Raw genomic sequence first — 24,958 nt, 5'->3', positions numbered from 1 at the left:
GGAATATACATATAAGGATCACTCCCCTGGGCGATGTGGGATGTTACAATCCACCCCCCTTAGGGGCCTGACGTCCTCGTCGGCACACCTTTGATGTAAGAAGTTAAGCTCTTAAAATGATATGTCCAGCAGCAAGATCCTAAAGTAGCATTTTAACCCCAAATCTAACTAGAGTATGATGGTACAATTTACATTTGACAAGGAAATACAAACAATAAATCTAGACTTCACACACATGTTTTGCAGTTAATTGATGTCCAAGTTAAAATGTCATAATTAAAGGTTCCAAATGTACACAGAATATTGTTGAAGTTGTGTAATATAAAGGAAAATCAACTTTTGCTTTTTGCAAGTTCCGGTTCAGCAAACTATACTCTTTTACACTCTTATTTGAAGTGATTAAATTTCTTCAGTGTGCCCTTCCAAGGGTGTAAAAGATGAGGAAATTGTAGCAATGATTCATCAACTAAAAATCTATGACTAATGATCCCTAAACTCCTCAAAAAATGTAGTCATGATCCTTTTTTGCAAATCCATCAGAACTTCTATTAAAACGAGTCGTATTAGAAGAATCATTGCTACAATTGGGTTAAAGTTGAGAGACCCTTTCTATAATTTTTTTTTTTTTTTCCATTTAGTTTCTCATATCTGCCCCTTGATTTTAACCTCACGTTTTCGCTAAGTGATTCATTTTGACGAAAGTTTTAACAGAGTTGAAGAAAAGGACCATAGCTACATGTTTTAATGAGTTAACGGATCAATGATCATGAATTTTTAGTTGAAGGATCATTGCTATAATTTTCTCAAAAGAGACAGAGGTTGCAACATTAACAACTTGCTTCTCAATATTGGTAGCAAGTGTGCACGGTTTAACCAAGCTAATTATTGCGCCAGATGGTGGTTGCTCCTGAACTAATTCCTAAATAATAGACCCTGTTCTACCAAATTCTTTTTCTAATTACCAAATCAAAGTCGAAATTTTTTTGTGATGCCAACCAATTTTTTAAGTTGCGGCGGCAACATAAAGAATCATCATACCCTTCTTCTAGGACGATAAAGTGGCAAGATACATCCAAAAGCTTTTAGCGTGCATTCCTATCATACTAAGATTGAACTGATTTGTGTTGTCCTCCGCAATAAAATTAATCTTGAACCTAAGTAACACATGATAACATTATTGTGTCAACCAGTTAGAAAAGACAATGTATGCAGTTAAAACCATACATATTGTGTGAAAAGATATAAAAATTTGGATTTGAGTGTTTACATGGTTCATGCAATTTTTTTTAGCAACTCATGTTCATAGCATTTAAAGGTTGCATAGTCTTCTTCACAACCTTGTGGCAAAACAGGCAAGATTTGTACCACCACATTTGCTTAGATCATAATTGACAAGTCGCCCAGCACATCAATCTTGCATCCTGTTGTAATAATGATGCATTAATTGCACTAAAACTCTAAGCAAAAGAGATGAAACACCCAAAAAGCGGAACAAAATTGGCGACTACTTATTTTCGTAATCAAAATGCAAAAATGAAAACAAACCAAACATATTAGGATTATAACAAAATTCAAAAGAGAAGAAACGTTCTCTAAAAAATGATAAACAACTTGAAATATATCAATCATCGAAACTCAAGTAGACACGAAGATATGCATTTATCATGTTTTTGTGTTTAGGCAAAGGAGAAAAAATAATAGTGGTTGCAAAATACAATTCGCAAAGAAAAGACATTTTATTTAACCGTGCAAGGATGGTGCACTAACCTTGTTTAGTGCAGGAATGAGGAGACGTAACTCTTCTATAGTCTTCAACTCAAAACCAATAGTAATAAGGGTTTTGCATACATTTCAGCAGTCTTGGGTAGCACCTCAACGATTGAGTTTAGGTATTGAAACTTAGTTTGTACATGTTTAGTAACAAGAAGATAATTTGTAAAACAATAATTTAGTAAAACGGTAAAGAAGAGTCGTTGATTTACCTCTGTTTATACTAGTCAAAGCGATAAACACAGGCGACGCCAAAGCTTTTAGTGCATCCTTCTTAAAACTTGTTGCACTTTCTGGCCACAGGGTGATCCTCATTTGCTCTCCTCAAGAATAAAAAAAATGCAGTTAGTGTTCTCAACCTCATGTTTATATGGTTATGCATGTATAAATTTATAATAACAATTTAACATAAACATTATTGACTTCATATTTTTTATCTATAGGTTTTGTTTTCTCTCAACCGTGATACTTTTCACAATCACATCCTCAGTTTATTGTAATGCCATTAAACAACCAAAAATAAATACATAGAGTATAGTCATAAGAATCACGGTAAAATGAAGTCTATTAAAACTGTTAACTACAAATTTAAAGGTTTACTGGCATTGAGAACGTTAATTTACCTGTGAGCTCCACATCTCTATCCATTCTTTTGTGAAGCTAATCAATTTCAACCAAATTAAACCATTACATTGGGATGAGTTGACTGGTTATAGGGATCATGATTCTCTTTTTGTTGATTAGAAAAGGAAAAGAAGATTGGTGATATGTTTTGTTTTTTTTCCTTTTCCCCCCATTTCTCTCAACTACCAAACAAAGGGTAAGTTTCAAAATGTCAATTTTCATTTCTGTTCCTACATTTGCCCATGCATTGTCACACATAGATACACACATTCACACATACACTACCATAGTGTCACACATACAATGAATCTGCCACATATTCATATAGAGTCACACATAAACTACCACAAATTCACACATATACACACATCCACACATATATTGCCACATGAATCCAAAGAAATCAAAAGCTCAAAAAAACACATTTCAATTGAATCAAAGTGTAATCTGAATACAATGCAAATTAAGTGGATATACAAAAAAAATGACTTGGAATATGGATGTAATACAAAAAGCAAAAGACGTTGGATTAAGAAATTTTACCAAAAGAAATTTTAGTTAAAAAAAAATAGACTTCAAATACTCAAAATTCTCATGTTCAACTGTATTGCTAAAACATTAGATTAATATTAGATTGTAGTTACCACAACTAAACATAAACATTTTGTTTGATTCAGAATAATGAAAAAGAAAAGCTAAATCACAGCAACATAAACTAGAATCAAAATGAAAGATAATTAAACCAAAATCAAAGCTTGGAACTCAAAATCGAACTTGCAATTAGGTTGATTAAAAAAAATGAGATCAAGAGAGAAATATGGAAATAGAACTCTAAATACCAAAACAGAACCTTGAACCCTAATCTCCAAATCAAAGTTTTTAACAAACCCTTAACAAACATAATCCTAGGTTTTTGACAAAAAAAAAAAAACACAATCCCATGATTTCTTTAGTGTTTAAAACTAATGTAACTAAGCACCAAACAAATACAAAAAGAGAAGGAACTTGCAATTCGATCCCAATCACAAAAGGCAAAAAACATTCCTAATCAACCCAACTCTAAACTGACAGTTTGGAGAAGGAAAAGGATTGAACCCATTACCAAAACAGAACCCTAAACCCTAATTACCAAATCAAATTTGTTTAACAACCCTTATCAAACATAAGCCTAAGTTTTTTTTTTTTTGACAAAAAAAAAAAACGCAATCCCAAGATTTCTTAAGTGTTTATTGTAACCAAGCACCAAAGAACCACAAAAAGAGAAGGAACTTGAAATTAGATTCCAAGCACAAAATGCAAAAAAGTTCATAATGAAACCATCCCTAAACTATCAGTTTGGAGAAGGAAAATGTAACGCCCAGTCACATATTCTTACTGGCACAGGTATAATAGAACTCTTCCATCTACATGTCACAATATCACTATCATCTTAACATTCAACAATTTCATAAAGCATAACATAATATCAACTCAATGCAAGATTAATCCAAAACTTAATCAAGTGCTCACCTTTAAAGCTATTATATGACATATGACATTTTAAAAATCTTCCATCCAATTCAATTCACTTCATGATGATTTACAACATATACATATTCCACATAATTTTCTCATTATTCAAAGAACTAAGACATAATGCATTATAAACGCAAATCACAATTCCCATTAACGAAACTTTCATAATTACCAAGGAAATTACACCACAGTCATAATACAATTTATATATGTATTTCACATATAAAACATAAATGCCACTTTATTTACACCGACAAGAACTCGAAAACATTGCATATTACAGAGTAGGATCATTTGCTATGATACCATTTTGTAATTATAAACTTTTCCCGTCAATTATTTTCATCAAACAGAAAAAACTCAGCTACAGAATCATTTATATTAAATGAACTCAAATTTCATTCCACAATTTCTTTCATGTCCACCCACCATTTTAATTATAATGGGAAATCCATAACCACAGTTTATAATTTCATTTGCATTCAATAAATCACCATAACCTCCATAAATATTAAAATTTCCAACCACAATTATCATTGGCTTAAAATTTTTAGCCATACTTATCATTGTCAAAACAATGCTTTCATCACTTTTTCCTTTTTGCCCCAAACAATGTCTAGTAGACTGGAAAAGATTGTAATATACCTGGCCAATACATATCACACTTTCTTTTTTCTTTTCTTCTTCTTCTTTCTTTCTTTCTTTTTTTTTTTCTTTTCAATTTCACATCCACGGGTCTTTTGCCCAATTTCACACATCCACCCTTATAACCACGGGCCCTTTTTCACCCAATTTCACATTCACGGGTCATTGTGCCCAATTGCACATTCACGGGTCATTATGCCCAATTTCACATTCACAGATCTTTTTCACCCAGTTTCACACATCCACCCTTATAGTGTGGCTGAGGTGCAAAGGAAAGGAGAGTAAAGATGGGAGGTGGACGAATCAGAAAAGAAAAAGGAGGGGAATGGAGAGAGAGGGGAAGTGGGGGATCCTCGACTCGCGCCCTTTTGATCCAACCCGATCGGTTTCCTTGTTTTTTCGACGGGTTTACGCCAATTTTTTCGGCGAATTACATCAAATCACCACTTGGAAAACCCTTCATGACCTTCCCTCTTCCAATTACACCCCAAAAATTAAGGGATTTGGCCTTGAAATTGGGAGAACCCGTACGATAAGGTGCGGCGGAATCGGGTTTGAATCACCTAAATTTGAAACTAATCACATCCATCTCTACCACCATTAGACCTCCCTTAAGGTTTGGAACAAAGCCCAAACAAGTTTGGGGGCGTTGGAGTTCGTTTGAGGTCGAATTGAACACACCCAAATTCAAGGGTTTCCGGTGGTTCGTGGCCAATTTGAGGTGTTTCCCAGCCAATTGGACTTGGGCAAAGGTATGAAAGTTGTTTCACTCATTGAGATCTACTTTCCTGTAAAATTTGGTAATTTTTGGAAATAGTTGATATTTTCAGACAATTCGGGGCGCCCGACAGCCACCGGTGGCGGCGCGTGGCCATTGAGCCGACGCCGTATTTTTAAGCTAATTTTGATGTTCTAAAACCAAATTTGATAAGCATTTGGTGTGGTTCACTTGTTTGAAATACGATGGTGATTGTTTGTCACTTAAAGAAAAATTCAGAATTTAATTGAAATTGAAGTGACGAACTACGAATGGTTTGATCCCTGTATAGGATACGTAGGTAGTCTAACGAGACGTTAGATACAACCATAAAATAAGTGAGATTAAATATTTGAGAATTAATCTTTTGTTTAGAGGTTGTTTGATAAAATAATTTGGGGAATTAAATTGATATTTAATTGATTGTTTTGGTAATTAAAGGTATGGACAAATTTGTAAGAATTAAATCGTGGGAATGATGAAATGTGATTAACCATGTTTCTAATGGAAATCTCTATGAAAGAGAAATGTAATATATTGGAAATGAAATTATACTTTTGGTAAAAAAAAAAATTTATAAGTATTTAGTATGGTTGGAAGCAAGGCATATAATTAAGGAATCACGTTAGTTGATAATTAAATAATCAAGGGAAATTCTTTGTTGTGAATTTGTACTAAAGGAAAAATGAATTGAAGTAGAAAATCAGAGTTAATGTTAGTTAACTAAACAAAATTTTAATTTGGGCCTATCAACAAAATAAATATTTCGGAGGTTGGGCGTTACAGAAAAGGATTGAACCCATTCCAAAACATAACCTTAAACCTCTAAAGAAATACAGAGAAGAGAGAAATAACCCTGCAATTAGATCCCAATCACAAAATGCAAAAAAAAGTTCTTAATCAAATCATAACTAAACTGACACTTTGGAGAATGAAAATGATTGAACCCAAAAGCAAATTAAAAAACTAAATTCATTTTCCATGTTGATCTAGACAATTTCTTTCTGTATGCATGTCAAGTATCAAATAAAAAAGTGTGTTACAGAAATGGAAAAGCAGATAAACAATAGAGCCAAAAGTAACCAAGAAATGCGTCATTGTCCTTGTGTAGTTGCATTAATTACCAAAGCCAAAAGCAGATACAAAGCAGAAATGGAAAAACAACCAAGAAATGGAAAACAAACCAAACAATCACAAAGCAACCAAGAAATGAAAAACAAAAATGAACCTGCAATTAGGTTCCTTCAAAATCAGAAATGGCAGAAAGCAACCCACACAAATAACAATTGAAATCCCTAATTTATAGCCAGAGACCGAACAATGAAAATTACATCAAACAATAAAAAATTAATTGAAAACTAGTTGTTACATTTGAATCAGATGGATGCAGCAAATTCACCCATACCCCTAGGTCCTATGTCCCTTATTCTCTCATTGCTCCTCTATGTACCCTTTGCTTACCCTCACCCCTTGCTTTTCCCATCTCTCTCCACAACTAACGCCAGTGGACAACCCACCCCCCTCTAGCTCCTACTCTCCAAATCTACCTTGTGTCACCCCCAACCCTTCCCATCAAGGTTCTTGCCTTTCATTGTAGAAACCCTGACCCGATGTCAACCTTCTGTTTTGCAGCCCTCACACGATTTCCTCGAGGAGATCGAAACCACCTATCCCCCTCCTCACATTGAATTACAGAATGACATGAAAAACACCCTAAAAGTGACTGTTGGATTTGGACTGAAGATGGCAAAAAAGTCATTTGACTACTTTAGTAAAACCCAACCCAAAATGTGTGAGAATTGCAGGTTGGGCCCAAATGCAACAGCCCAACCTGATTGTTTTGGTTGAAGCCCGACCCACTCACACACTCATAATGGCACAATTGTTATAATTTCAAAATCAAAGCCCATTTCCATAAGCAAGATGATTAGTTCAATTTCAATCTCAACTTTAGAATAGAGTAATGCCTACTAGCCCACAATAAAATTTTAAATGAGATATGAAATTACATGAAAAAAGATATATATGCCTATGTACTAACACACCTCACCAATTTTTTATTTATAACCACAAAAAGTGGTCCATTTGAAATGTGTTAGAATTCCAAGTTAGGCATGCACCATGGTCTTGGGTTCAAGGCACAAAGCTGGCAAAAACACGAGTGATTCTCTACTTGAGAGCTTTAGAAGGACGTGTGTCATTTGACTGAAACGAGAAGTAAAATGCATTTAGCCTTTCCAAGCTAGTCCTACCTTTCAACTCGCGGATACCTCATATCTTGACAAATTTTCTGTTCATATGAAATTATTTTTCTGTAATAAATCTTCTAGTTTTAGGCAATTAATTAGTTAGGAGAATTTACTAAATTCAATATCATGTTTCTCAAAAAAAAAAAAAAAAAAAAATTCAATATCATATGCGTAATTTTGCACATACAAATGGGTTAATTAATTAAAAAAGCATTTTAATAAAAAAATAAATGTTTAATCAATAAAAGTAGGCAATGATGCATCGAAATTTAAACGCCCCTTTTCCCATTATATCTTATATTTTGCACAATTATTGGCCTAAATATTATAATTATTTTTTTTCTTTCTAATTTTTGGGGTTTTGTCCTTTTACATGGGGAGATAGTTTTGCAATTGAGTCCTCCCCAGACTATCACCGACTCAGCACCATCGTCACCCCATCATCACCGCCGTCGCGACCACAACTCAGTCCTCCCTCTCAAATCTTGGTCGTGGATTCTCAGACTCACTGACTCTCCTCCCTCTCGAACTCTATCTCCCAGCCTGACTGACTGACTCTCCTCGCACTCGAATCTCGATAGCTGAGTTCCCTCCTTCAGCTCCTCTGAAGTCGACTCCGACCACCACCTGACGGTCCATCTCGAAGCCAAAATCTTCAAACAAAAGGTATTCAATTACAGGGATTTAGGATTGAAGAATAAATTAGGGTTTTGTAGAGTTGGTGATTTTGGGGGTTCTTGATTTGCCGCTAGTGTTCTTTCCATCTGATTCCATTCAAGTTTGTCGTTGGATTTTTTTTTTTTTTTTTTTTTTATTGTTTTTGCTTTCACACACCCGTTGATTATGGGGAGGGAGTGACCTGGGTGTGTGAAAATCAGAAAAAAGGGGTCATGTCGGTGGAAATAGAGAAATGGAGGACTAATCCCACACGCAGGCACCCACCCACTATATAACACCAATACAAAAAATTTAAATTAAATAAATAATTCTTGAATTCGGCTGTTTAATATGTTTGTTTCAAAAAAAAAAAAAAAAAAAAAATCTTATATCCGTGAATATTAAAATTAAAATATTTCACATTTTTTATATATAATTCTCATCTAAATCTCGAAGCTCGCTCTCTCTCTCTCTCTCTCTCTCTCTATTTTCTTGTTCCGCAGAGAAAGCAACGCGAAAACAACGACGAAGAAGACGACGACGACGACGACGATTTATGATTCAAAAGTCCCTCAACTCTCACTGTCCATACAACTCATTTTCAGCACAGTATTCATATATATATAAAATATATAATTTCAGCACTCAAAAAATAAAGAAAATAAAAAAATAAACGAGGTAAAAAAAATAAAATTAAAATACCCCTTTGCTTTCCTTGCCTTTGACCGAATCGAGGACGGGGAATTTGCTTGGCTCATTCATTCAATTTCAGGTTCTCTCAAAGTTCTTCTCGAATTTTCATTTTTATTCGAAAATAAATATTGTTTTTATATTTTCGATTTCGTGTTTATATATTTTGGGCGTGCTGTGGTTTGCTTCTGTGATCTTTGATTTGAGCTAAAAGGGCCTCTGTTTTGGCTCGTTTGCTGCAAAAGGAACGAGCTTTTATGTGTTTGGTGGTTTCAGACAACTGGGTTTTTTATTTTGGCCTAGTTGGTAGTCTGGACTCAATTGACTAAGCTCGGATCATAGTGAGTTGACTCAGATTGGAATCCTTTGTTGAGCTGAGTTGCTGCTTTTTCGGTGATGTATTGTTTGTCTGCTTTTTGGGAATTGGTTTAATGATTGCATCCTCTGCATTGTTTCTGTGTGTATTGTGTTTGGCATCAGTATTAGTACTAAAGTGTCCCTTGACTTGAATCATTGAAATTTGAATGATTTGTATTGACCCCCTGATTTCATTTTTGCTTTATGTGGAAAGAAACATTTGAAAGAAGCTGTCCACAAAAAGAACGGAGGGAATTTTTTTTCGGCAGAAGCCTTTATGATTGTAAAATTGTTGAAGTTAGTCTCAGATTTTAAGAAAATGAGCTGGAATTTGACATGGGGTTTTTGAGGTTTTCCATATGATTGTAGTTTCTGAGTGGTGAATATTTGGCAGGTCTTGCACGGTGACAGGATCTGTTTTGGCTGGTATCGAAGGGGCAGATGGCGGTTTTCAGTTTCTACAAACTTGTATAAAATCTTGAAGCCTCAAGACTTGCTAGTCTGTGCTGTCAAATTCTGAGATTAGGATGGGTTGTGGGTGTTCCAACCTCTCTGCGTGTTGTTGGGGCCCAGAAGTTGACGGACCAGTTCTTGAGACCCAAAGTGTGGGTAAGCGAACTAATGAAGTGTAGCTATCATGTCTCATTTTTATTCTGTTTGGAATGATTGCAATATCACAGTTTGCTGTCCTTTTGTAGAAAATGAGGAGAGCAATGAACTTGATTTGCCTGCATTTCATGAATACACAATCGAGCAACTTAGGATGGCAACATCTGGATTTGCTGTGGAGAATATAGTTTCTGAACACGGGGAAAAGGCTCCAAATGTGGTTTACAAAGGGAAGCTTGAGGATCAAAGACGGATAGCTGTCAAAAGATTCAACAGATCAGCTTGGCCTGATACCCGACAATTTTTGGTAAGTATGTACTGGCTCCCAATCATTATGATGTCATTATATCTATTTCCAAAAAGTGCTCTTGCTGATCAGCATTCAAAGATTTTGCCAGGTTCATGTCTTTTTTTTTTCTCCCTGTCAGTGCGTCACTCATAATTTATTTGCGTTACTCATAATGTATTAGAATGGCTAGAGATGTTTTTGACCAATAGATGGATTCTTGATATTGCTGATTGCTGAGTAACTTCTTTCCATCCTTGTTACTATTTTAAACATTATGTAATATGAATTCCTCTTTCCTGTACCAAAATCTGTTAAACTAAATTGATCTTTTTCCTCGGAAAAGGAGTTTGTACTATGGTTTACACATGAGCAGTTCAACTTTTGGAGTGTGTTTGAAATTGGATGCCTCACTGCCTTTAAATGGTTTTGTGATGTATGAATCTCTTGACATGATTTGCACATCCAGCTTGATAGCACCAAAAGAATTAATCCCCAACATATTTTCGTCATCATTGTTTTTAATATTGTGGTAACTGCTATCATTTGCTTTGATGTTCCTAAGATCATGATCTTGTTTCAGTTAATTATGATACACTTTAAATTGAATGTTCACCCCCCTCCCGTGGAAGAAGTCCTGAAAGCAAAATTGTTTCTTTCGGCTACACTTTTTCTCCCCTTTTGATCACATTGAGCTACACTAGTTTGAGTGGAATATGACATTATGTGTGGTCTGTTTTTAGCATATAATAATTGGCTAAACCAAGTAGTTTGATTTCAAACATTTTATGCATGTCATGTATCTTTTGAATATGTAAGAGATTTGTTTACCATCTTCACCTCTTCAGCAATGCTTGCATTATGCAATGTCTACGTTTCTACATCGTCGTTAACGTAGTTCTTTTCCTCTCCTTGAGTTATGATTTTTTATTTCTTGCTCTAACCTGACCTTTACAATTTTAGGAAGAAGCAAGGGCTGTTGGGCAGCTCCGGAACACCCGATTGGCAAATTTACTTGGTTGTTGCTGTGAAAGTGACGAGAGACTACTTGTTGCTGAATATATGCCCAATGATACATTGGCAAAGCATTTATTCCATTGTAAGTTCATTAGATTCACTAATTTTTATATATAGTTTGTTCGCAATTTTAACGCCTTTAGTTTTTGTGTGAATTCATTTCCCTATATGCTTTGAGTTGAGACTGAAATACTTTAATTATGAGTCTGAAGGTTGAAGTTTCTCTATTGAGCAATTATTTCTCACCTTTATCTGATTATCTGACTGTTAAACAGTTTAACTGTTGTAATTGTATTTCTCAACTAGCTGGTTGAGGGTCTTTTTTTTTTTTTTTTAAAAAAAAAAAAAAAAAAAAATTATTATGAAAATCACTTGTAGGGTAGCACCTTTTTTTATTTTATTTTTAATGATTATAAATGTTGATAAGGTGCAATAGCTTCTTGGTTTGGCAGTTTCCCTTGGTTATATTATATATTATCTTTTTTTTCAATTTCTTAAAGCTTCATATAATTTATTGTTTTAAATATCATTCCTGGCACGTTGGGATCAGGTGCGGAAACCACTCATCATCATCAATCGTGATAATTGCTTTGTTTGGACTTTTTTGGGGTTTCCATATCTGTTGAAGTATTTATGAATCTCTTTTACTTTATCATTGACATCTGTTATGTAGTGATGCTCCTCTGTGTAGTTATGTTTCCTCCTTTTGTTTTAACTTTTGGTTCTCCAAAGAAAACAATATTTATTGCTTTTAATTTGTATTGATTCAGGGGAAACACAACCCATGAAGTGGGCAATGCGGTTAAGGGTGGCTTTATATCTTGCACAGGCCCTTGAATATTGTACCAGTAAAGGACGTGCCCTTTATCATGATTTAAATGCATATAGAATTGTCTTTGATGATGTGAGTATCTATCAATTCACTGTTATCTTCAAACTTAATGTAGTACTGTGTTTTTCATCTCTCTTGTATAGTGTGAGTCTGATATGAATTGCTCTTCCTAAATCTCAGGATTGTAACCCTAGACTTTCATGCTTTGGTCTGATGAAAAACAGTAGAGATGGAAAAAGCTACAGTACAAACCTGGCATTTACTCCTCCTGAGTATCTAAGGACAGGTATGCATCTTCAAGAAGTAAAATTCCTCAGCTTCCAGATGACCGTGCTGACATTCCATTAGTAACATCTTTGGCCTCTTGATTAGACAACATCATGACGGCTGAACCCTAGTTACCATCTGGACACTGATAATAAGATTTTAAATGTGATCATTGTGATGTTTGCTTGTTTTGACTTGTGATCTTATGTTTAATTCCATTCTCATATCCTTGTTCTGCTCATATGGTTACCTTATATTACGAATATTGATCACCTCCCCCATCTTTTTTGTAGGAAGAGTTACTGCAGAAAGTGTAATGTATAGCTTTGGCACCCTTTTGCTTGACCTCCTCAGTGGAAAACATATTCCTCCGAGCCATGTAAGTCTCTTTTGCAATAAGACTCTTTCGATGTGATCAATTAATGCACCACTTGTGTCATCTAAGAGTAATATGGGAACTACTTGTGTGGTACTAGTACTTGTACCATACAGGAAGTTTTCATAGAAGTAACGATGATTATGGAAGCAGCAACTGCAGGTATACTAGTGACATTGCATAATCTTTCAACCTCAAAATTCACGAGTAGTTCATGGATGTTGTTTTCCATTATTTTTCTCATTAAACTCTTGCGAAGGTTGAGGGTTTCAGGGTTCCTTGCTCACTTAAAAAACATTTGACTCTAGCCATAGGAGTTCTTTTGGTGATTTATTGTTCTCAGTTGAGCTCAGTTGTCAATTCTATGTGATTGCATTTCTAATATTCGGTTGCACAATGTTCTAGGCACTTGACCTTATTCGCGACAGGAATCTTCAGATGCTAACAGATTCTTGTTTGGAAGGCCAATTCTCAAATGATGAGGGAACGGAATTAGTCCGTTTGGCTTCAAGATGTTTGCAATATGAACCGCGAGAGCGTCCTAATCCAAAGTCATTAGTTGCTGCCTTGGTTCCTCTTCAGAAGGACACAGAGGTTGGTGTTCTTTTGTTCATGACACTATTATTCTTATTGGTTGTTCTTTTCTTTCGAAGTGTTGTGACAATCAAATTTTGTGATTTTGGTACTATTGATACCTCTTCTTGTCAGAGACTCTGGTACTCTTTACAACTTAAAACCAAAGAAAATACAGCCATGTTTAATGAAGAAGTTCACATTTTTGTGCTTCAATTCTGAATAAGTCGTACCATTTGATCTTGGAGTTCTCCAGTAATAAACTCAAAGAATATTTTCATGTGGCCTATTGATCTATATTATTAAGGCAGAAGGTCTATACCTCATTCTAAAGTGTATGTTCAATTTTCACTCGTTGTGGACATCCTCAACAGCAAATCATGATTAATTAATATCTGTGCTTGTATTGAAACGTTGAATAGTCTTTTGCAATCTAGAGAAGCTTTAAGTACGTTGTTCTGCAGGTTCCTTCTCATGTATTGATGGGTATACCACATGGTGCAGCAGCTTTACCTAATCTATCACCATTTGGTGAAGCTTGTGTGAGGACGGATTTAACGGCTATTCATGAGATCATAGAAAGTATTGGATACAAGGATGATGAAGGTGCAGCAACTGAGGTTCGTTTCTAATATATCATATTTAAGGAATGCCAAATTCTCTTGTTCTGTCATAATCCAGTAGGTTGTGTAGACTTCTCTTATATATCAATTATAATCATAGCAAGCATAATACTTGTGTAATTTGATCCTTCACTGGTATCCATAACATGAAGGTGCATGTCTACCCCAAAATCACATGAGGACTCATAGAGAGATCTACTTATGACTATAGTCTATACTTTGTCATAAATCATGATGGCATAGAATCAAGTCAATCCTTCATTTAGAAAAAAAAAATCAGTTGGAATGAACCAACGAGCTATCTATTTAGCTTCTTTGCTTTGGTCATTGTATAACCATGTCCCTCTTTAGATGTTTGGTTTTTCACTTTCAGTATGCACATTTAGATAATGGCTCCGTGTATTTTTATTTTTGTTAATCTTCCTAACAAGATGATTGTTAAATGTGATATAACTCATACCCTCTCTGTCAATTGTCAGCTATGTACTTATAGCTGCCACTCTTAGATTTTGTGATTCCCTGATATTTGTCCTCCAGCTGCATCCTGTACTCACATATGGTATGCTAATTATTGCTTTTTCTAGCTTTCAGCTTTCATTCCAGATGTGGACCAACCAGATGCAGGAGACATTGAACTCAAAGAAAAAGGGTGATGTTGCTTTCCGTCATAAAGATTTCAGAGCTGCAATTGAGTGCTACTCCCAGGTCAATTTAGTTTGCCGTCCTTTCAAATTTTTAACCTTTTTGAGTAGATAGATGTCCACCACATTTCGCAATCAATACTTGCATTACCATATAAAGTAACTTTAATGTTTATGATAAAGCATATGCATTGGGCTTAAGTGAAGTATCACTTGTTGAAGGGGCTGGTCCAAGCGCTGCCCAAGGCATATGCATTCTAGTAACCCTATCCAGAGTGAGCCTGCATAAGTATCTTTTTGTTTTGGGCTTAGTTTGGGCCAGCCTAAATGAGAAATGGGGTTTTCCAATCCTCACTTGGCAGCCTCAGACTTTCCATAAATTCATTCAATAGCGACAGACTGATCCACCTTTATGAGCACAGCCACTAAAACTATCAGATCTATAATCTGTTGCCATCCCGACCACCTTCACTGCATGTCAATTTCCAGATATACAAACCCCCTCAGTCATTATATCCAGCACAACCACAAAGCCCAAATACAGCCACCAACAGTGTAAGCTCTGATATTTCTGAAAACTAAAGTTAATGGTGTCTAGGTCTAAGCTAGATAGTTTCTAATGTCCCGATGGTGGGATGGGGATTACTCTTCAGGAGAACTAATTCTAACAGTATGTTTGGAAAAGGAAAGAAAAGAGAAGGGTGAAGGGGGAAAAGGGAAGCTTGCTTGGTAGCGAGGAAAAGTGGAGCGGTAGCACATCTACCAGGCATACCATTTTTCAACTTTCTAACTTTGGTTGGATCAAAGTATGGATTGGAATTAATTGCTTTCAGTTATATTTTAGGTTTACCCTTACCTAAAATCTGTTTTGGGAAGAAAAGAAGTTGAATGGTAACTAGATAAGAAGATTTTTATCTTTTCTTCACACCTACATGCAATACCACGACTACACGAGGGAACGGGGTACCCTCCTTTTCCCATAAAAATATACTAAATAACACGAGGCGAATACCCATTCCTTTCTATCTATCTCGTTTTCCATCATTCCTCTATGTCAAACGTGTGTAATTGATCAAGAAGGATTCAGCAGAGGACTGTAAGACATTCCATTAGAGAAACGAAAATAAATTGAGGCAATATTGTTTTAGAATTGTATGGTCTGTTATCACATTTTATTTGTGCACATTTTTTCTGGGTTTTTTCATGATTGCTGTAGGGCATTGAGTTAGCCTTGACTAAGGGGGGGGGGGGGGGGGGGGGGGGCTAAAATCCTGCCAATTCAGTAAAAGCTTTGTCCTGGGGCTAGCCTTTTCCGATGGACTGTATTACAACCTGAAATTAGTTCTTTTATATAAGTCGGTTTCAAAATTGGTTTCATATAGCTGACAGTTTGTTCATTTAACTTGCAGTTTATTGATGTCGGAACCATGGTTTCCCCGACAGTTTTTGCACGCCGTAGCTTGTCATACCTCATGAATGATATGCCACAGGAAGCCTTGAATGATGCGGCACAAGCCCAAGTGATTTTCCCTGTTTGGCACATTGCCTTGTATTTGCAAGCTGCAGCACTTTTGGCACTTGGAAAGAATGACGAGGCACAGGTAGCCCTCAAAGAGGGTAGTGTACTTGAAAGTAAAAGGAATGCAAGCGCTTGACGGTTAGCTGCTAAAGGTGGAACATGAATCTCTTTCCTTTGTATTGAACCGCTCTTTTCCGGAAAGATGAGCACTGGACAGGGACTCTTAGTCAGGAGGTTAATCAGTCATCGAGTAGGCCGCAGAGACGGAAGAGAAGCAAGTCATTAATCTTCTATTGCATGACTGGTTCGTGCGTTGTGGATGTTGAAGCATTCTTTGGCAAAATTTACTGGACGGGTTGGTTTGGTCTCTTTTGTTTATGACGAATTTGCCCTTCATTGTTGTTCAAATGACCTGTTTCCAATACAAGAATGTTGGGGAAATAATCACATCATATGATGCATTTGAAACGTTATATATATTTGTAAAGGATTTAATCTTCTGTTGTTTTGATCTTGCATTGAAAAAGAGGTGAAGAGAAGTGCTGACAATGGCATGCTTGTAATTTCTCTGCTTTTTACTATTTTTTTTTTATATATATTTTTTTGAAATAAAATTTGTTGTTTATGGTGCGCGAATCTCTGCAATTACTTGTTCTGATTCTATATATTGATCATTTTGAACTAAAATCAAACTTTTGGGTGGAATAGTCATGCTATGTATAAGCAAAGCTACCTTATTTTGCCAAATAATTCCCATGAAAATTGATTGGGTAGTGATTCGCATCCTAACATCGTTTGCAAGGAGCGGAACGACGAAACCCTCCTTAGATAACGATGTCTCTGGTGCTATTGTCCGGGTAAAAATAACTCTATCTTTGACCATCTACTCTTAAAATTGAATTTTTTGAAATATTTTCTGTAATCACGCGAAGTATGCATAAACGTTGAAGAAACCCTAATCACTACTAATCTAGAAAAAAATCCAAACCGAAGACAGAAGGAACGAAGACGGTGGACGTTGACATTGCATTTCTGAATTGAAAAACCTTGCTGGATGATTGACCAGCAAAAGAAGCGTTGATGAATGAACGAATGTGGGAAGAAACCAAAAAATAAAACAGAAAAACACAAAAAAGGGCCCAACCGGGTTCGAACCGGTGACCTCTTGATCTGCAGTCAAATGCTCTACCACTGAGCTATGGACCCAATTGTCAAAGATAATTCTTTTTTTCATTTATATACTGAATATTATTATTAGGTAAGAGCTTTGATAGATCATATTGTTTTTCTTTAATTATGAATTACATCTATTCAATTTTATCAGCACATGTAAATTTCGTTGCATACAAATTATGCATCATAAAGCTCCACGTGGCATATGACTCGTCACAAATGAACAAGTAATCAATGACATGTGACACAAATCAAGCAAAGGAAGCTCAAAAGCATTTCTAAAATGCGGCAAAGGGGAAGAAATCTCTTTAAAATCAGCAAGGGGCCCAAATTGCTCCCAAAACTGGAATGAAAGCTAAAACATCTTCACAAAACAAGCAAGAATTAAAGATTGCTCGCAAAATAGGCAAGAAAGCCTTATAGATTTTGGCCAAGCAAGGGAAAGTGGCTGAAAATAAGATACAAAACATGCCTAAATTCTCCCATGGACGAATCAAGACACAAATCAAAGCCAAATCCATCCAAAGGCAAACTTTGAGACGTCTATAAATACAAGGTCCTCAGACAAGCATAAAGGTCGACAATTTCTACATTGAAGGGCCAAAATTCTCACAAAAGGAGAACCTCTGCCAAATCTTTGAAGACTAATATGCTGCCAAAGCTCTCTTCGAAGAACGTACAACCAAAGTCGAAGCTTTCTTTGGACCAAAGCCAAAGCATTCCTTTGAAGAATCAACAAGCACTTGTGCCGATTCCTTCAAGAATTTGTTGAAAGCTTAAAACTTGTAACGACGTTTGATTCAAGATCAAGTCGCCAAGACCCTTGAATCAAAAAAATCCCACATCAACATCACCTTTGCCGCAGGTCATACACAAACCTAGAGGTGAAGACTATCCACGATTTGTTTCAAGCTCAAAACTTGAAGCAATCGTTCAATCGTTCGTCCGAGATCAAGTCATCGCAACCCTTGGATCAACAACCTATGCATCTACATCAAATTTGAAGACTGAATTAGAGGAAATTGTAAATAGAGATTGTAACCCTACAAATTCATCAATATAAATATACTTTGTACACATGTCCTTGTTTCATTCGTTACAGAATTTTTGTGCTTACAATTGCTCCTCTAAAAAGAGTGATGATAGACCTACCACATTGTCCTATTTCTACACCCACATTATAATTTCACCCACCATAAAAATTAAAAAAATTAAAATATTATTTCTCCACCCACCATTATTCCTAAAATAACCTCTAATGTCTAATTTTTTAAACAATAATATTAATATGTTTTTTTTTTTTTTTTTTTTTTTTTTTTTTTTTTTTTTAACTTCATGCTTCCTTAATTGCCACTACCTAGCCGCACCAAAACCTTCTCCCACCCCCATAAAAAACCAAAACCTTTGACACCTGCTTGGCGGCATCTCACTTGGAAAGAGAGAGAAACCAAAGGGGAAGGAAGACAGAAGCACAGGGGAGTTTTCCAATACAGAGGCAGATTGCTCCAAATCGATTTATTCCAACTGTAATTGGGTATTCTTCGATTTTAAAATCTGGGTTGTCGTCGTTGTTCGTTTATGAGTAAAAGGAGGAGAGCGTGGAGGTGGTAGTACCAGAATTGAAAGGGAGGGTGCGGTGGTGTTTGTTACTGGCGAGGGTAATGGATGATTGGGGATTTGATAGTCGTCAGTCCATCGTGGATGATTTGGGAGGAGGATGAATTTATTTTTACTTTTGTTACTTTTAGGTTTTCTTTATTCTCTTTTAGTTTATTTAATTAAAGTTATAACGAATTTATGTATGTGGATTTAAAAGTCTTTTGCTAAAAGGATAATTATGTGATTAACATTTTTATTAAAAGGTGAGACGGGAAAATAAGACAATAGAGTGATTTTAGTAGCACTCTCTATAAAAACTTATATATGAGTTTAAAAATTTGTTGCTCTGAAGAGGTGAACGTATGTTTGAATACAAAATTAAATTTGCATCCAAATTTTTCAATGCGTCGAAAGTTGTCTCAACATTATAAGTAACATCAATATTCACTCAATTTTTTTGTGCCATAAAAAATATAATTTGTAATAACAAGACGCATAACTATTTATTTTCTCTCTTAAAAAAACATTACAGCAATCACATATCCACAACAGAACCCAAATCCCCAAGAATGGGAAGGCTTTACAATAAATAACCCATTATTGATAACCAAAAAAAAGAGATAAGAACCAAGCTAGAACAAGCACAAATTACTGACCCCAATACATAATTCAATTTAATTTCTTCAATCCCAAGCAACCTAAAATTGGAAAACCTCCAATCCTCAATTCTCCAGCTCTTCCTCATCATACTCTCCCTCATCCTGTGCCACAGCATCTTGGTACTGCTGATACTCAGAGACCAAGTCATTCATGTTGCTCTCAGCCTCAGTAAACTCCATCTCATCCATACCCTCGCCTGTGTACCAATGCAAGAAGGCCTTCCTCCTAAACATGACCGTGAACTGCTCCGAAACCCGCCTAAACATCTCTTGAATCGATGTCGAATTCCCCATGAATGTAGAGGACATGGCAAGCCCGGTTGGTGGAATGTCACAAACACTTGATTTGACATTGTTTGGAATCCATTCCACAAAGAATGAGGAGTTCTTGTTTTGTATGTTGATCATCTGCTCGTCCACTTCTTTTGTGCTCATTTTGCCGCGGAACACGGCCGATGCTGTCAGGTATCGGCCATGGCGTGGATCTGCGGCGCACATCATGTTCTTGGCGTCCCACATTTGTTGTGTGAGCTCAGGGATTGTGAGGGCTCTATAGAGTTGGGAGCCGCGGGAGGTCAAAGGTGCGAAACCAACCATAAAGAAATGGAGGCGGGGGAAGGGGATGAGATTCACGGCTAGTTTTCGAAGATCGGAGTTGAGCTGTCCCGGGAAGCGGAGGCAACATGTGACTCCACTCATGGTTGTGGAAATCAAATGGTTCAAATCACCAACTGTAACAAGTAGAATGAAAATGTAGGTTTTAGTATTTAAAACTTGTGCACAATAGCAAAATTATAATGTTTTTTATTTCTTGGCTGACAAGTTATGGTATCAAAACTCTCAATTTGGATCTCCAATTTGGTAGAAATTCAGATTGACAATTTAACAACATAACATGTCATACTATCTGATAAGAGAATATGTATGTTAAGTTGTTGCACTCTTAATTCGGTTCAAATATTTAAACAAATTCACGTAATCAATGATCCAAAATGACTATAGTTTAACAACGTATCACATTAAATTGTCAAAAAACTTGCATTTATATGACTAAAAAGCTATTACCCAATACTTACAGCTTGGATTTGTGAGCTTGAGAGTTCTGAAACAAATATCATAGAGGGCTTCATTGTCAAGGACCATGACCTCATCAGCATTTTCAACCAATTGGTGAACAGAGAGGGTTGCATTGTAGGGTTCGACCACTGTGTCTGAGACTTTTGGTGAGGGGAAGACTGAGAAAGTCATCATCATTCTATCTGGGTACTCTTCCCTGATCTTTGAAATCAGTAGGGTCCCCATTCCTGACCCTGTCCCACCTCCTAGTGAATGGCAAATCTGGAACCCTATAACAAATTTATACATTTAACTGATTAAATTGGTAAAAAGATGGACAAAGCAGGTGATTTTTGCCTTGCTTAATTGTGTTTAGAGGGGTTAGATTTAATAAAATCAATTAAGACCAAACTCAAAAAATGAAAAAATAATCAAGAAAATCAAAATAGCCCAAATTAGCCAACCATGTTGTCTTTAGTATTTTCCGGTCTTATCTGAGTGTTTTTTTCGTAGGTAAAGCATATAAAAAGGTAAAAATTTATTGTCTAGTATTGGAACATGATAATGCGGTATAATTAGTTCACATGTTATAATATGATTTGAGATTCATATATTTTGAACGGTGTATACCAATAGATATTCGTTTATATTGTAACACGTGAACTAATTATACCACATGGCGGTATTGCAGTACTCAACAATAATTCTTCCAGACTAATTTTGATCCATGTTTAGAATCTAGGAAAACCACATTTCTTTTCTATTGGACCCGACTTTTCTACAAATATACGATCACATCAATTAGGACTCGGAAAAAAGAAGAATTAGAAAGAAAGAAAAAAAAGGCCAACAATCCCAAATTAAATACCTTGTAAACAATCACAATTCTCAGCCTCTTTTCTAACCACATCAAGAACAGCATCAATCAACTCAGCTCCTTCTGTGTAATGCCCTTTAGCCCAATTGTTTCCGGCTCCATTCTGGCCAAACACAAAGTTGTCCGGCCTGAAAATCTGCCCATAAGGACCAGTTCTTAAGCTGTCCATCGTCCCCGGCTCGAGGTCCATCAGCACTGCCCTAGGCACATATCTTCCTCCATTTGCTTCATTGTAGTAGACATTTACCCTCTCAAGCTGAAGGTGGGAGTTCCCGTTATATTTTCCGGTGGGATCGATCCCATGCTCGTCACACATCACCTCCCAAAACTTCCCTCCAATTTGGTTCCCACATTGTCCAGCTTGAATGTGCAAGATTTCTCTCATTTTCTAAACCGTACTACAAAAATAAATAAGTTAGGGTTTATGGGGAGAAAGAGAAAAGAAAGGTTGAGAGTGGAAGGGAAGAACAATGGAAAATTATAATTGGTGATGGCCTTTTTGTAGTTGCTCAAGTCTCTTGATTTTTTTCTTCTTCTTGTTGAATTAAATGAAAATATATAGCTATTAATAATATCGTTCAATAATTTCATGTGGGTTTGTTCAGAGTGGCATGTCAAAACTCCAACAAGGAGTTGTGAGCTGGATAAGGGAAAGCGACAAGAAGATTCATGCTTGCTCATTTCATTTCACTTCTGTCATTACTTAGGATATTCCTAAAATGCCCATTTCTTAATCGGGGGGTTTTGATCCTTTCTCTCACCTAATTTGAGTTAATTATTTAACACATTATGAGGATTATTGTCATTAATATGCTATACTTATCCTCTGTTTTAGTATAATCAAAGATATGTTAACCCAACGAGGAATGCTATATTAATTCAAGGGTGGAAGTATATGAAAGTATTATATGTTATGACAAGAACAACTCATACATCATACGTGCACATGTACGTAGAGGTTATATATACTTGATTATGCGGTTGTTACATATTTTTGACAAATGAGTTGAGGACAGTTGTTTATGTACATGTGAATAATTTCTTGAAGAATGTAATTTTACATTGGAAAAATGACAAATGAATTATTTCACTACTAAAAACATTGAGGCTTTTTTTGATAAAGCCCAACACATGTCGTGTGTGTAGGCGGTTAAGTTGCGACAATATTAGTGTGATTAGTAGTGGATCAGTAGCCTGATTCTAAAATCTTGACATGGTATCATAGCAGATTTTCCCGACCCGATTGAACGTTCCAGTTGTGAACAAGACCCAACCCGGGCGTTCTAATTGTGAACAAGACCTTGACTTGGATTGACCTGAAGATGAATCTTGGTTGAACTTGTGGCCCACAAAAAAATGATCCCACGTGAGGAGTGTTGAAAAATGCCATCTTGCATCAGAAACATGACATAAATACATCACTACTTATCAATGAATGGTTTCACTACTGATGATGCATGTCAAGCTCTGTATGTGATTAAATTGATACAATATCGGTGTTATTAGTAGAGGACCATTGACCCGACTCTAAGATCTTGACATAATTGTAAGTCATTGATGAATATGTGGTCATCAACAGTTGACATTCAGAAGCTTGTTGATGCCTAAAATTAGCAAATAGCATCAGTAAAAATTGGTCTCTCTACAAATATGATGAAAGAAAATAGAAGAGAAATCACTTGCTAAGTTTAAAATGTCCATGCAGACTACTAATTCGCCAATGCATCAAACGTTGATGAAGAAGACCATCAACAAGAATTTGGAAATCACCTCCACACATTTTGCTCATGTATGTTGAAATCAAAGCTCCTATTTATTTATTTATTTTAAAATAATGCTTACTATATTCGAAAATTTTGTTTTCGTACATGCCATGCATATTATTCGCAAAGTATTCATCAACAGATTTCTACCAAGAAATTATTTTCATAATTAAACAGATAGTTTTTTTTATTTTATTTATTTATTTATTTTATTTTATTTTTGTCAAACGAAAGATTTGCTAGAGTAGATGTTAGATTAGGGAGTTCACGGAGTTCGAAGCTACACTTTGGTGCAAGGGCAACACTCCTCTCCACCACTGTGGTAAAGTGTCACTTGCACAAGTCTACGGGGTTCCATCTAAATTTATTAAAGTTTTTTTTTTTTATAGATATCGTGTTATGGCTGATTTGATCTGCCTACCCAGAGATTCAAAACATGTCCTAAAAACAAAGTAACTTAGATTTACGTTACTTTGATCCTATACCAATTAGAACGAGACATATTATCTTTCATAATACTGTCTAATTATGAACAGTAACAACTTTCGCAATAATCGACCTTTTCTTAGTCAATGATCTATTAAGTTATGACTTTCACCAGAAGAACGTGATTTCCAGATAAGTTGAGGTGCCTTGTGGCAATGTATACGTATACTATAATGTGTATATATTTGTACGAGAGAGAGAGAGAGAGAGAGAGAGAGAGAGAGGCAATTATTGGATGCAATCCCTGCATCTGTTTCCAATTCCAACACCCCACTAGGACTAGTTGCCTTGGCTGCTTGGAATCCAATGTTGACGGTTGAGCTTACTCTAATAAACAAAATATAATTCTTAATTAGGTTAGTCTTGATTTTCCCCACTAATAATCTTCACATCAATTGCGATTTGTTTTCTTAAGGGGAAAATAAAAGCATTTATCAGCTTAAAAATTTGGGAACTAGTGGGTTGTAAAATATGATATCAAAATTTTGGTTGTTGGAGGTCTTGAATTTAAAATTCCCATTTCTCAATTTTTTTTTTAATTTTTTTGTCAATCTGTAAGGTGCAGTAATTCTGTAATTGCCATGATTTTGATATGTAAGGGTGCTGATTTTTTTTTCCTTCCCAAAATTGGAACCACGTATATATAAACATGCAATTTGTGGGAAACTTCATAGTCTAATCAATTGTTTGATAACCATTTTATTTTGTCGTAATATAAACAAAGGTATTAGGAATGTGGGAGGGAGGAAAAGAAATAATAAAAATAAGTGAAAAGAAAATTTCGAAAGTGAAAACAACATCAAAATAGTTTTTAGTTTTCATTATGTACTTTTCCATCTCTTCTATCATCTTTCATCCGCTCTTTTACATCTTTCGATTTCCTCATATTTTCCTCTATTATTAACACAAAAATAAAAATAAAAAACAAATTAATTATCAAATGACCCTAAAATAAAAGTAATCCAATAACATATTACTAACTCAATTATACTAAAACTTCAAAATGTAAAGGTAGAATAAGAGAGGGGAGAAGATATCATGGGCTGTTGGAGCATCTTATATGCATACATACGTTTGGTGAACCATCCACATCTTAAGCTATCACAAAATTATGCTGGGATGTTCCCTCGACAGCAACCACACACCCATCAATCCAGTTGGACAGATGCATTTGGCATATCTCGCACACCCCTCCCATCTATTCTTCTCTTCTTGTATATATCCATTTCAACCCTAACACTTGCTAATTACCTATATATCCAAATTAATTAACAGATTACAATTAAGCTCTTAGATTTACAAATACGCTCAAGACTACATGTTTACTTACTTTGAATG

General features: G+C 35.6%; 2 protein-coding genes and 1 non-coding gene across 6 annotated transcripts; 1 reads left to right on the top strand and 2 right to left on the bottom strand.

Moving 5' to 3' along the window:
• The first annotated feature begins 7,857 nt into the window (after window positions 1-7,857).
• Window positions 7,858-16,643, top strand: LOC137710619 (serine/threonine-protein kinase BSK7). 4 transcript variants are annotated; one of them, XM_068449689.2, is made up of 12 exons: window positions 7,858-8,226; window positions 8,721-8,989; window positions 9,659-9,873; window positions 9,963-10,180; window positions 11,123-11,258; window positions 11,947-12,080; window positions 12,189-12,294; window positions 12,569-12,654; window positions 13,057-13,245; window positions 13,689-13,844; window positions 14,439-14,552; window positions 15,898-16,643. In XM_068449689.2, exons 3-12 carry the CDS (start codon window positions 9,792-9,794, stop codon window positions 16,141-16,143), a joined length of 1,467 nt encoding a protein of 488 aa, XP_068305790.2. In that variant the 5' UTR covers window positions 7,858-8,226; window positions 8,721-8,989; window positions 9,659-9,791; the 3' UTR covers window positions 16,144-16,643. The 4 variants fall into 4 exon arrangements, 2 of the variants coding, with proteins under 2 accessions (XP_068305790.2, XP_068305791.2); XM_068449690.2 differs by lacking the exon at window positions 8,721-8,989; XR_015963604.1 differs by lacking the exon at window positions 8,721-8,989 and having other exon boundaries at window positions 7,888-8,226; window positions 14,432-14,552.
• A 498-nt stretch (window positions 16,644-17,141) lies between these two features.
• On the bottom strand, window positions 17,142-17,213 carry TRNAC-GCA (transfer RNA cysteine (anticodon GCA)). The gene has a single exon. It is a non-coding gene; the product is annotated as a tRNA-Cys (tRNA).
• A 2,043-nt stretch (window positions 17,214-19,256) lies between these two features.
• On the bottom strand, window positions 19,257-22,042 carry LOC137710589 (tubulin beta-4 chain). Its single transcript, XM_068449656.2, has 3 exons — window positions 21,363-22,042; window positions 20,515-20,784; window positions 19,257-20,169 (listed from the first exon to the last, which is right to left on the bottom strand). Exons 1-3 carry the CDS (start codon window positions 21,754-21,756, stop codon window positions 19,502-19,504), a joined length of 1,332 nt encoding a protein of 443 aa, XP_068305757.1. The 5' UTR covers window positions 21,757-22,042; the 3' UTR covers window positions 19,257-19,501.
• Between the last annotated feature and the right edge of the window lie 2,916 nt (window positions 22,043-24,958).

Source organism: Pyrus communis, chromosome 6 (assembly GCF_041283825.1).
Source record: "Pyrus communis isolate YQ-2024b chromosome 6, ASM4128382v1, whole genome shotgun sequence".
NCBI classification, from domain to species: domain Eukaryota; kingdom Viridiplantae; phylum Streptophyta; class Magnoliopsida; order Rosales; family Rosaceae; genus Pyrus; species Pyrus communis.
This window is presented reverse-complemented; position numbering and strand designations above follow the sequence as displayed.